Raw genomic sequence first — 12,972 nt, 5'->3', positions numbered from 1 at the left:
CCTTAGAATGGCCAACGCTCTGTTATTCCTGTCAATTTGATACAGTAGGTGCTTCCGCATTTCCCATATCCGTGTCCTCTGTTACTTTTATCAGCAGTTAAAACTGTTTAATCCGTTGTTAACATGTCGTAACCTGTTTTTCCGCCTTCCAACGCAACATGAGCACTAAGACGCTCACGCTGGGTGTACACCTGTGTGGCAGCAAAGGAGACCTGCTGCTGTGCAGAGCTGCACAGGAGCTGCTAGAATCATGGCAGCAAACCAGCATAATGCAAAGAACTTTGCACACTTTTTCCCCCAAACTAAACGACTAAGTTGAGTAATGCTGTTGGATGCAGGAGTTCCACTGGTACTCCTAGTGATTGTCATTGTCCAACTTTAGATTTGGCTTTGCGATGTTGAGAAGCTCATGCAGAATACCCTGAAGGCGCATCTGAATGACTGCCTTATCGATATGAAAAAGATAACAGGATCAAGAGAGAAATGGGTCAAAGACTGGCCAGGACAGGTGAGTTTATGTGGAGCTTCTTTCAGCCTGTCTTTCTGCATCTTCCGTTCTCAGACCTCTGATTAACAGCAGGCTTTAGAATCTTCCATCAAGCATCCAATGTTTTAAACAAGTTTCCTTCCTGCCTTAGATTGTAATTACAGCAAGCCAGATCAAGTGGACAAGTGAGGTCACCAGAGCTCTCAACATCAGCAAGGAGAGAGCGAACAAATCTTCCCTGAAGTCACTGAAGAAGAAACAGGTGTCAGGTGCAGCCAAATTTAGGCTTTATAGATACTTTGCACACATCTCACCTGAATCTTTGCATATTCCTCAGATCACTATGCTGCAAAGCTACTCAGAGATGATACGTGAGGAACTCCCAAAAATCCTGCGTCTGAAGGTGGTGGCGCTCGTCACGGTGGAGGTTCATAATCGGGATGTTATCGATAAGCTGGCCAAGTCTGGCTGCAGCGACGTCAACGCGTTCGAGTGGCTCTGCCAGTTGCGACTGTACTGGGAGAAGGATAAGGATAGGGTGAGACAAGAAAAGCAAGGAGTACAAATCAAACTACTCCGAAGAATGATGATGACGCTTGAAATGACAAACTCGAGCAATAAATGAAAAAAGAATCTCCACCCACAACAAAAGTAGTGATAGAAAAGTCTCCAACTTCAATTTAGTTCATAAAGTTATGATTTATATGTCAGTCATACAGTGAGGAGAAGGAAGTCAGGAGAATTTATCACTAGGAGGTGTAGCCTGGAGACTTAACAAACTGGCACTCTATGGGTGGATGTAAAAGCTCTCTGTGGCAAAAATGTTCAACCATAAACTGGTCTGGTAAGATAGATATAATTTTATCTACCTCAAAGAGACTAGCAGCAGCAGTTAGTCAGTTTCAAGGTGTCAAATTGATGTTTGATATGTACAGCACTTTTATAACAACTGAATGTAACAACGTTTCTTGACTGTTCTATAAAATCGCACTGTGTGCCTGAAAATACACAATACCTCCTCTTAACTTTTCCGCAAGCAATATCTGGTTGTATGAAGAAATTAGATCTAAAGATTTCTATATTCATAGTCTCTAGAAAATGTTTCACAAGGTATACGTTGGGCCTGTGATGTTCCAATTCACTGGAAAGAAATGGGTAGATCTTCATCACCAGAGGCAGGATGAGATGCATAACATGACAAGTTGAAAAATGTTAAGTTTTACTTAAAAAACTCATAAAGTTTGGGAATAAGTAAGCAAGTGGCCTATGTAACCACTCCACCTCTACCGAACATTGAGCGGCAGAGTTGTCATATGTGCTGAGACAGAGTAAGAAAACATGAATTTAAATGTGTGTTTTCATTCTTAGGTTGATATGAATGAATGCATAATCCGACAGACCAACACACAGTTTAAATACGGCTACGAGTACCTTGGAAACTCTGGACGGCTGGTCATCACTCCACTCACTGACAGGTCACAGTTAACGTCACACCCATAACATAATTAGCTAGAATGAATTTAGGAAGACTTGCAGTTAGATTAGTGTCTTAAATTAAATGTTGTTTAAGGATTTTTTCTATTTTAAGCCATCACCACTTTCACTGTTACAATGTGCAGCAATGATACAACATGAAACAGACAAAATAGTCTTGTGCTTAAATTTTGACATCCCAGTAGGTTGCATTTCTGCTGTTTTGTGTTCTGTAGAGCTTCTCTGTGTCTTGCGTTGTAAATGTCAGTGTTTGATCGTGTCCAGGTGTTACATGACTCTGACCACGGCTCTCCATCTCCACCGGGGCGGCTCTCCAAAAGGCCCAGCCGGCACAGGGAAGACAGAGACTGTTAAGGACTTGGGCAAATCCCTGGGCATGTATGTCATTGTTGTGAACTGCTCTGAAGGACTGGATTACAAATCAATGGGTCGCATGTTCTCCGGCTTGGCTCAGGTCAGGGAAATTTAAAAACCACTTATAAGTAGTAGTTTTGTAAAAAGTTGAGATTTTAGTGGGGAATGTAAGTTTTGTGTCCTTTTGCTCTGATCAGACGGGTGCGTGGGGATGCTTCGATGAGTTCAACCGCATCAACATCGAGGTGCTGTCAGTGGTCGCCCAGCAGATTCTTTCCATCCTGTCTGCCCTCACAGCTGGGAGCTCTAAGTTCCAGTTTGAGGGGCATATGATCCGTCTAGTTCCAACGTGTGGCATCTTCATCACCATGAATCCCGGTAGGTCTACAGAGCTTTGGAGAGGAACAATCAGGATTTTACTTGTTTAAGACTCCTCTACCTAGCAAAGGAATAAAAACTTCTTAATTCTTCGCCATTTTTAGGATATGCTGGTCGCACTGAGCTTCCTGACAACCTGAAGTCCATGTTCAGACCTATTTCCATGGTGGTTCCGGACTCTACTCTGATCGCTGAAATCCTGCTGTTTGGAGAAGGTTTCGACAACTGTAAGGTACTGTACTTATGTGATTCTAAAAACTATAAGGAAATTGTGTTAAACACCGTTTCAGCTACGTTTTTGTCTGTCTTTTGTACGATCTTCAGCATCTCATTAACAAAGTAAATAGCACTAATGTCCTGCCAGCACAAACAAACTCATTAGGTTCAGAAGGTGACATTCATTCTGTGTCAGGTTACAGTGGCTACATTAACTGCATTTCCACTGACCATACAATTGTCGAGTTTGACATTTTGAAAACAAATTATTTTAATTTCAAAAATGAATTAGCATAAGTTGTTGTTTTTCAATGAAACGTTTTGGCACTAGGATGAGGTGGGTTTTTTGCTATGTTATTGCTTTTAATGAGGCTTATAAAGCCCTGAGACCCAGCTGGATTGATGCTAAGATTAAATAACACAGTTGAATCCTATGTAGAAATCCTGTGATACGTTGTCTAGGATTTTCTTTGGAGCTGTCATTCTATAGATAACTTATCATTTTCAGCTGTTTCTGTGCTAAAGGTTTTGGAAAACCATGTTTCATTTTTCTCCCACTTCACAATTATGCACTACGACTTGTTGATCTATCACATAAGATACACTAAAATTTGTGGTTGTAATGAGAGAAAATGTTGAAAAGTAATATGGACACTACACTGACTAATGAAGCACATTTATTAAAGAAGATAATGTCTTGTACAATTTGTCTATGATGCAGACTCATTTAAAACATTTTCTTTAGCTTATGATATCTAGGCACATTAAATTGTGAATACCTCAGAGCTTCTGCCTGCAAAAGAAGCATTAATGAAGTAAAAACAGAAGATTAACTGCTTGTAAAATAAATTATCTTCTTTTCCACACAAGACAGACTTACCATGTTATTTAATGTCTCTATTATTTGTGTCTGACTATTAGCTCCTGGCTAAGAAGGTATACACACTCTACTACCTGGCAGTGCAGCAGCTCTCCAAACAGGATCATTATGATTTTGGTCTTCGCGCTCTCACCTCTTTGCTCCGCTACGCTGGGAAGAAACGGCGCCAATCCCCCAACATCGCAGATGAAGAAGTAAGTCTCTCTCTGAAACCCTGTGCCCAGGTTGTCGCAAATTATGGATTCATGCAAGTTTGAAAGATGCAAAGTAATAAAGCAGAAATACAATGGGTGACTCTTTGCATGTCTATCCTCAGATTCTTCTGATGGCCATGAAGGACATGAATATTGCTAAACTGACTTCTGCAGATCTTCCACTGTTTAATGGCATCGTCCAGGACTTGTTCCCTGCTGTGGAGACACCTGTTATAGAATATGACACGGTATGCAGTTCTTATTAACTTTAATCTATCATCTATAATACAAAGCAGAGGGCTGGTTGTAATCAAGACCACATTTTTATCTAAAGAAATACATTTGTTTTAGAATTTTGAGGCCCACTTGGGATCAGTTTTATTCATAAGTTTAGCTAATTTATTTTCAAGGACTCCAGTATAAAAAGATAACAAGTCACACTATTTTAATAAAGTCAGGTGATCAGAAGTTGACATTTTAAGAACCCTTTACCCCTTTGTGTTGTGTTTTTCAATTTAAGCTTAGCTTTACTCTAAGACTTCCAATTAGTTGCCTAAATTTCATATTCCTCCGGCAGACATTAAAGGGCTCAAATGGATTTAACAACAACTTAATAAAATGTTCAACCTTTCTGTTATCTTCGGAAAATCTTAGTCTTTCTTCATTGGACCTAAATGTTGCAGAAAATAAACTTTTAGTGTTCTTCACTCAGTAATGGCGTCACCATAGGAAGTTTCAGTGTTTTCAGTGCAGCCTGTTAGAGCCTGGGGTGCATTAAGTGATTGGAAAATATGATTTTCTTTTACTGTAGTTGACGGAAGCTATCGAGACAGAGTTACGGCGGATTGGTCTGCAGATCACTCCTTTTACAGTGACTAAAGTCATCCAACTTTACGAGACCAAAAACTCCCGGCACTCCTCCATGCTGGTTGGCAAAACAGGCAGCGCAAAGACTATCACCTGGAAGATCCTGCAGCAGTCCCTCACAGCTCTGAACCAGAAAGGAGAACCCGACTTTGAGATAGTCCATGTAAGTTTTCAGTATTTGCATAAATTAATAAGGTCTTAACACAGATAAAATTTTTTATTACTTATTACTTAGAAGAGAGGAGCAGAGTCTCAAGTAGAAACCTGCAGATTGCACTCTGAGATGAACATAAACATGTAATAATCACAGATTTTGAATTTCTTCTACATTTCCAGAAGTAATGCCATTAAACGGCAGATGCAACGCTGCCTTCCCTCCCCGCCACCCTCCAGAAAAATTAGGCATAAGTGAAAAAATGAACACATTAAACATTTTAAAATATTATGAACACACAGGAACTGATTAGTTTTTAATCACATAAAGCAGCAACCCTCTGCAAGAGTCTGGTTCAGTTATAGACCAACTGTCTGCAAACGTATTTGCAGATGTATATAGTGTAATTTGTCATTTGCTTTAAAGTTAGTTGGTTTACTATAAAGCATGCTTCTGTAAAAGTGATCAACTAAAATAATAATGCAAAATGCTTAAATTACAACAAATAATGAAGAGATAATTAATGTTATTCATTTTCCTTAATGTTAGGCCTGAAAACCAATGTCAAATTTCTTGTTTGTTCACACAACCTTGGCCAATATTATTGATTCTGATGTTTTTATTTTATTTTAGAATGTGAAGCTGATAGTCAGTATTAATCTTAACTTGTGCAGGTTTATTATTGTTTCCCAATTCTCCACAGATCTATCCCCTGAATCCAAAGTCGATGAGTCTCGGGGAGCTGTATGGAGAAAATGACCTTTCTACTAACGAGTGGTCCGACGGAGTGCTGTCCTCCCTCATGAGAACAGCCTGTGCAGGTACATCTATCAGAAAAATATCCCCTCACACACACGCACACCCCTGTTTACACAGAATACATAATGAATGAACACCCAAATCTCACCTCTAAACTCCAGCTGAACTGGATCAGTGTACAGTATGGCAGAGGCCATTTGTTGAATAGACGAGCATTTTTGTAGTCGTGAAAACAGGTGGAAGACCAAATGTGTAAAGATTCATGGCCACAGGTGCAACAAATGTAGCTCAAATTATCAGAAAAGGTCTTTCTAACTCAGTGTAAACTGCTGCTTTGAAGCTTTCTCTGGGAAAATGTGCCGCTCAGCAGCTGCTCTCAAGGTGGATTAATTTCTCATTTATTATTGTTGGCGATTCACTGACCCTTCATTTACTGTCTTTGTAATTTTTGATCAACAAAAATCCCTCACAGAAAAACAAAGATGGCCGAAGGCTTTTCTTCTCAATCTTCTGGGTCTTATTGGAAATAAAATATCTTATGAGCATTTTCACACAGCAGTTATTTCCTAAATGATTTTCTTGCATCTTCCACCATGAAATTGTCTTTTTTTTTGCGAAGCACATTAAGCTAAAGGGCAGTAATGGGCACCGTTGAATAAAAAGTTATCTGCGCTACACCTAAAACACTAATCATAAACATTAGTTCTACTGTCACTAAAACACTACACCAACATGTTAGCAGAAGCTAATGCTAAATTCAACCTTGTTGATGCTCATCGGGTGTCAACGACAGAATGTGTTACAACATGGTATATCGTCCTCATTGGGGTCAAGTTTGTTATTGTTCACCTTAACAGTCAATAAGTAAAACTTCAACAAAGATGCCAAACTTTATTCAACTAAAAATTTACAAAACAACTAAGTAACTTAATGCTTTAGATTTTTTTCCCAAAAAATAAACATGGAGAAGCTATAAGCATTTTTCAAAGTTTGCAAAAAATGCTAAAGTGCTAAATAAAAAATTAGCTCTGCTATTGACAGATTAGCGCATTATCAGACCACTGTTAAAGATAGTTTGGTGTCTGTGGAGAGGCTGTGGTCAGTCAGTCTCCTACATGCTGCAGACAGCTCTACCAACATGAGTGAGTGGGTTTGTGAGTGGGTGTACGCTGCCAAAAATCCACTTTAGTACTAATCTCACTTTAGCTCAACCCACCAATCTTAGCTTGCAGGTCACCAAAGTTCAACAAGTTGTTTGCTGCAGATAACTTCATTGTCTGCCACTCTGTGTTTTCCCACCCAAGAGGAGACGCCTGATGAGAAGTGGATCCTGTTCGATGGGCCTGTGGACACCCTGTGGATTGAGAGTATGAACTCTGTCATGGATGACAACAAGGTGCTCACTCTCATAAACGGAGAGAGAATCTCAATGCCTGAGCAGGTGAGAACATCAGTGGAAAGCAGTGAAAGAGTTTCCCTTCATCCACACATTGGACAAATACAGATGTTTATGTTGTTTTCCTCACTAAAGTTAAATAAAACCAATCTTCTCTTGTCTTATGTCAGTTAGAATTGCCTAAAGGATTTCTATTTCTAAATGCCACAGCTGATTAAATTATTATGGCTTTTAAAATCAGAAGTTTACGTATATTTCCTCAGTATTTGTCAGTGTTCATTCTGTTTATAAATGTCTGACTGTGCAGACATTAATGAATAAATCTCTTGACATATTTTTGTCTCATTATTGTGGCTTTTAGCAAACAGAAATACTGTTGATAATTCTAACAGAACAGAAACAAGACAAGTTTGGTTTGTATGGAGGAATTTTTCTGCCATGATCCAAGAGCACACATTTTCAGTCTAAAAGCAGACTGTTTCTTTCTAGCGGGTGTGCCTGTGTGGCTACTATCGATTGTAGCAACCTGTGCCACCCACACACAAAGCTGATGGTTTGGTTTTGTTTTTCATGATGATGCTCTTGTTTAAATCAATGAAAAGGAAAAATGTGCTTAAGGTTAGAGTTATGTATAAGCTGAATTATGTATTTTTCTTCAGACAAATGGACAACATATGAGAAAGTACAAAGAAACATTTGTGGTATTTATTTTGTCCAAGGTGTCTCTTCTGTTTGAAGTGGAGAACCTGGCAATGGCCTCTCCAGCTACAGTGTCCCGCTGTGGAATGGTCTACAACGACTACGTTGATCTTGGATGGAAGCCATTCGTTCAGTCCTGGCTGGAAAAGCGTGACAAAGTACCACTTTAATCTTCCTTTAACGTCTAACACAGGACTTCAAACATCTATATGATTATTAAGCCATTTTGTGACCCGATAATTGTTGTTTTTTGTTTGTTTGTTTTGTTTTTTTGTTGGATTTCTTTTTTACAGGCTGAAGTAGAGCATTTGAAAAATTCCTTCAATAAATTTTTGGAGGTCACTTTGAAGTTTAAGAAGGACAACTGCAAAGAGTTGATCCCCGTAACTGAGCTCAACGGCGTCATGTCTCTCTGCCGGCTCTACGACGCTCTGGCCACACCCAGCAATGGGGTACTTCTGTGTTGTAGTAGGGTTGTAAATAATATTCTGGCATTTGTAAAGAAGTGTTAAAAGTTTCTTTTATTTTTCAGGTGAATATTTCAGATACGGAGAACCTGGAGAGAGTGGTGGAGCTCTGGTTCACCTTCAGCCTCATCTGGTCCATTTGCGCCTCTGTAGACGAGGACGGACGGAAGAAAGTGGACAACTTCATACGATCCATAGACATCACCTTCCCTGTCAAGGTCTTGTGAGGGGTCAAGTTTTAGGTCACAAAGTTGTGATTTAAGCTTCATTTATGGTTTTTCTCCTCTGCTCCTTCCAAAAACATGTGTCATGTTTTTACTGTTGCTAAATATATTGTTAAATTTGAAGATATCTACACCTTTAAAGGGGTTTCAAGAGTTTGTTAGAGTTTGCTGCTCTGAGATATAAGCGTGGGTAATAATACAATGCATTCATTGCTCCCTCCAGCTACTTTTTCATTTATATTTTGAGGAGCATGGGGGCATTAAGTTGTTCCTTGTGCTGTAGTTCTGATACCAGGCAGTAAACAGACCTCCATGAACAGATATCATCTACTTCTTCACATGAGTCTAAACCTTTCTTTGCATCATAAAATGTATTTTTTTTTAAAAAAGCTAAAATTTTATTTGCTGAAGCTTGCAGTAAGCCTGTCTTAGAGCCTGGGAGATAACAGGTCATTTTATGATGTCCTACACCTATAACTCTTTCAATATGAACTCTTTTAGGACACAATTTATGAGTTCTATGTGGATCCAAAAAATAAATCCTGGGTGCCGTTTGAAGAGCAGCTCCCGAAGAACTGGCGCTACGATCCTTCGTAAGTATCTTGTGTTCCTCTTTGTGCCTACGCTCTGCTTCCTTTACTTTTACAATAATAATGGGCTTCCATACATCCTCTCTACAGTGCTCCATTCTATAAGATTATAGTACCTACGGTGGACACAGTTCGCTATAACTTGCTGGTTCAGGCTCTGGTGTTGAAGCAGCACCCGGTGCTGCTCACTGGACCAGTTGGCACTGGAAAAACCTCTGTGGCCCAGAACGTCCTGCAGGGCTTAAGCAAAAGGTGGACTGCTCTCACTATCAACATGTCTGCCCAGGTTGGTGTTTTTTAAAATATTCTTTCAAGTAAGTCTTTAGATTTCTGTTTAAGATTTAATGCGAATGCTAATTTATGCTTGACACTCTTACCCTAACCCACACATTATCTGGGTGATTTGTAACACCTGCAGGTGTGAGGTGTGTGCTGCGTCACACAGAAAACTGATCCACATTCACCTGCAAAGGGAGAGGTTTTAAAAATGACTGATGACAGACATTACCCATGCTCCTGCATGTTTCAGTGTGCACGAGTGCATCCGCCTGCATCCTGCCACATAGATGTTAATATGCTCCATCTCAGCAACATCACAATTTCAGTAAAAGTCATACATTGTGCCAAGGTCCCACCAGTGGGCACAGTATTAGTAGACTGCTCTGATGAAGGGCTGCAATGATGAGGGGTACTTATAACCATCACACACCTTTACGGCTATTACAGTTATTATCATGCACTCTTAGAGCCCTCCTGTCCCGTCCATCACTGTCACTACCAGCTTTTCACTGGCAGCTTGCCTGGATGGAAGAGATTCTAACAGAGCACATCTGTTTTATTTTACATTTTATTTTCATTTACACAACTTAGACCTTTACATTTTGTCATGATAAAACCACTTTTTTCCTGAAATTACAGTTGCAAATCTTCTGCCACGGTTGTATTTAGGTTTATATTTAATATATGTTACAGCTACTGCTCCTTAGAAATCAGTGTCATGTGGGATTTTTTTGACTTTAGGTATTCATTTCTGAAGAAGACTAACAACAGCTTGTAATGTGTTATTTATTTTGTACCCAGATATCCTCCAACAACATCCAGGCCATCATAGAGAGCCGAACGGAGAAGAGAACCAAAGGCATGTTTTTCCCGATAGGCGGGAAGCTGATGCTGTGTTTTCTGGACGACCTCAACATGCCAGCCCATGACACGTTTGGCTCCCAGCCGCCGCTGGAGCTGCTGCGCTTTTGGATCGACTATGGCTTCTGGTACGACCGTCAGAAGCAGACACTAAAGTATGTCAAGGTGAGAAGTGATCTGTTGAGGAAAGTAGAACTGAGGTCTGTGGTCCAATACGCAGCCAGGGCTTATGGTATTATTTCATTGATGTTATTGACGGACGCCTAATTCTCAGTTTATCTGTGTCAGGACATGTTCTTGCTGGCATCCATGGGACCTCCTGGTGGAGGAAGGACTCAGATCTCTGCTCGATTTCAAAGTAGTTTCAACCTCATCAATATGACCTTTCCAAGTGTAAGTTCTGCTTGTCTCCATATAAAAATAAAGAACAGAGCACTTGAGTTGTGTTCTCAAAGAGAGACACTATACAATGTTATTTTTCTGCTTTCATAATACCAACAGTTATATGTTGTATATTATTTTATTACAATTTTGTTTAATCACGGTAAAGGAAATATGACAACATCAGATTCTGAAATATTAGAAGATGCAGGCAGTCTCTTAATAACACCCTACAATTTCTATTTTAAAATTCAACAAATTGGGGATATCATAACATTTGTAAAAAAGTTCTGTGCATTTGACTTAAGGTATCAGGGTTTTTATCATTAATCCAAGTGTTTTTGAACTCCTTCATTGATTTTCACTAAGTAAGAGCGGTATTGGCTGTTGCTTTGTGTTTAGTTGTGCCCAGTCAGACTGCTGTCTGTGTGAGAGAGATAGCAGATGGCAACCAAAATAAATACTAGTCAATAAAGGTTGACATTTATGACAAAGTTTATGAACCATAACAAATTTTTTACACCAGTCGTGTCTATTCACATTTAACTTAAATTGCACCAATGTATGTTACAAGCTGTTGATTATTATTGTTGAATAATCAACAAGTCGCATCAAAACAGTAAGGAAACATGCTAATATTAGCCTAGCACTTCTGCTAAGTGCTGCAAATAGTAGTATGCTCTTGTCAGGTTTTTTTTTTCTTTTGTTCCTTTAGCCATTTTTATTTTTGACATCTGCAGGAGTCCCAGATCAAGAGCATCTTCAGCACCATGCTCAACCAGAAGCTACAGGTCTTTAGGGAGGAGGTGAAGCCTATTGGAGACTCTGTGACTCAGGCCACTTTAGAACTGTACAACTCTGTCACAGCATCCTTTCTTCCCACTCCAGCCAAGATACACTACCTCTTCAACCTCAGAGATATCTCAAAGGTACACACAGAACATGCTGGAAAATGAATCACGCACATTTTTCAAGATTGTCCTTCTAAAATATCTGTTTTTATCTCTAGGTTTTTCAGGGTTTGCTTAGGGCTCACCCAGAGTACCAAGATACTCAGAGTGACATCATCAGACTGTGGATCCATGAATGCTTCAGGTAAACTGAATATCTCAAGGTTGTCGTAACTTAAACTCATACAAATAAAAAAATGCAGTCTCCATACAAGTTAGTTCATGTTCATTTCCCTCCAGTTTTTCGCAATTCTGCAGTTGTCTAAAGTCATTCAAAATCTACAGATCCCCATAATTATTCGTGCTAATGCATAATTGTGAGTTTAATGCAGATTTTCTGCAAAATCATTGGGTTTAAGTGACTGGTAGTGCTCACCTACAGATGGCAGTATTTCTTACTTCTGCCACTTTGCTTCCTCAACTTTACTTGATCTCGGGCGTGCTGTGGTGGCGTAGGGGATAGCGCAACCCACATTTGGAGGCATTCAGTCCTAGACGCGGCAGTCATGGGTTCGATTCCCGGACCCGGCTGACGTTTGCCGCATGTCTTCCCCTCTCTCCTTCCCCCTTTCCTGTCAGCCTACTGTCATATAAGGGACACTAGAGCCCACAAAAAGACCCCCTGGAGGGAACAAAAAAACTTTACTTGATGTCAAATTACAGTCTGTGATTGATAACACGAGTAACAAAAATTGCGCCATTTAAGATCTTTAAAGAATAAAAACTCTTTTTAAAAATTTTTTTTTTATTCTATGTTTAAATTTTGGAAGTGGTAAAAATATGCTAAATTTCTAGCAAATATTTTCAAAGTAGTACCACACGATCAGTGATTAATAACAAAAGCAATCACAAAATCCTGGTGGAATTGATTAAAATAACTTTTATATGTGTTCATGTTATGAACACATAAAAATGCTCATAACACTTCTTTGCCAACAAACACGTTTTTGCCAATAAAAACTTTAATTAACCTTCTTTGATTTACCGGCATTGTAAATCAAAAATGGGCACGTTTTTATACTTATCTGCAGGGAATTTTAGCTTTTTGGGTTTAAAAGTTTGCATAATAATTATTCTCTACCATTCCTTTTGTCAATTTCGTCCTGAAAGTTTCTCTCTCTGAAAACTCTTAAATTCGTCACAGTGACTTGCTTTGTTTTGCTTTTGTTCCCAGTCCTCTGAGAATCCCTCTGCATATTTATCAAAACAAGACTCAAATTATTCCAAATCTTGTCACAAACCTGTTCTGAAAGAATGCGCGTGTGACACATTTTTCCAGCTTTTTACTCCAGTTTGTCCACACTGTTTGATTCACTCTGAAAAGTAAATATGTGCGCAGATT

At 39.3% G+C, this 12,972-nt stretch overlaps 1 protein-coding gene across 2 annotated transcripts in view; it reads left to right on the top strand.

Annotated features, from left to right (window-relative positions):
- dnah2 (dynein, axonemal, heavy chain 2) overlaps positions 1-12,972 on the top strand; it is a 63,601-nt gene that overhangs the window by 24,922 nt on the left and 25,707 nt on the right. For both annotated transcript variants that reach the window (XM_044097442.1, XM_044097443.1), the window contains 21 exons: positions 383-508; positions 639-749; positions 825-1,025; positions 1,856-1,962; positions 2,246-2,435; positions 2,533-2,713; positions 2,818-2,945; positions 3,851-4,003; positions 4,126-4,251; positions 4,815-5,033; positions 5,728-5,845; positions 7,088-7,224; positions 7,899-8,036; positions 8,172-8,330; positions 8,411-8,563; positions 9,071-9,162; positions 9,250-9,445; positions 10,240-10,464; positions 10,588-10,692; positions 11,421-11,609; positions 11,690-11,775. In XM_044097442.1, the coding sequence (XP_043953377.1) occupies positions 383-508; positions 639-749; positions 825-1,025; positions 1,856-1,962; positions 2,246-2,435; positions 2,533-2,713; positions 2,818-2,945; positions 3,851-4,003; positions 4,126-4,251; positions 4,815-5,033; positions 5,728-5,845; positions 7,088-7,224; positions 7,899-8,036; positions 8,172-8,330; positions 8,411-8,563; positions 9,071-9,162; positions 9,250-9,445; positions 10,240-10,464; positions 10,588-10,692; positions 11,421-11,609; positions 11,690-11,775 (3,140 nt within the window). The remainder of the gene's footprint in view (positions 1-382; positions 509-638; positions 750-824; positions 1,026-1,855; positions 1,963-2,245; positions 2,436-2,532; positions 2,714-2,817; positions 2,946-3,850; positions 4,004-4,125; positions 4,252-4,814; positions 5,034-5,727; positions 5,846-7,087; positions 7,225-7,898; positions 8,037-8,171; positions 8,331-8,410; positions 8,564-9,070; positions 9,163-9,249; positions 9,446-10,239; positions 10,465-10,587; positions 10,693-11,420; positions 11,610-11,689; positions 11,776-12,972) is intronic.

This window comes from Gambusia affinis, linkage group LG18, assembly GCF_019740435.1.
Source record: "Gambusia affinis linkage group LG18, SWU_Gaff_1.0, whole genome shotgun sequence".
Classification (NCBI taxonomy): Eukaryota; Metazoa; Chordata; class Actinopteri; order Cyprinodontiformes; family Poeciliidae; genus Gambusia; species Gambusia affinis.
The sequence above is the reverse complement of the archived record's forward strand: the minus strand, read 5'-3'. Positions and strand labels throughout refer to the sequence as shown.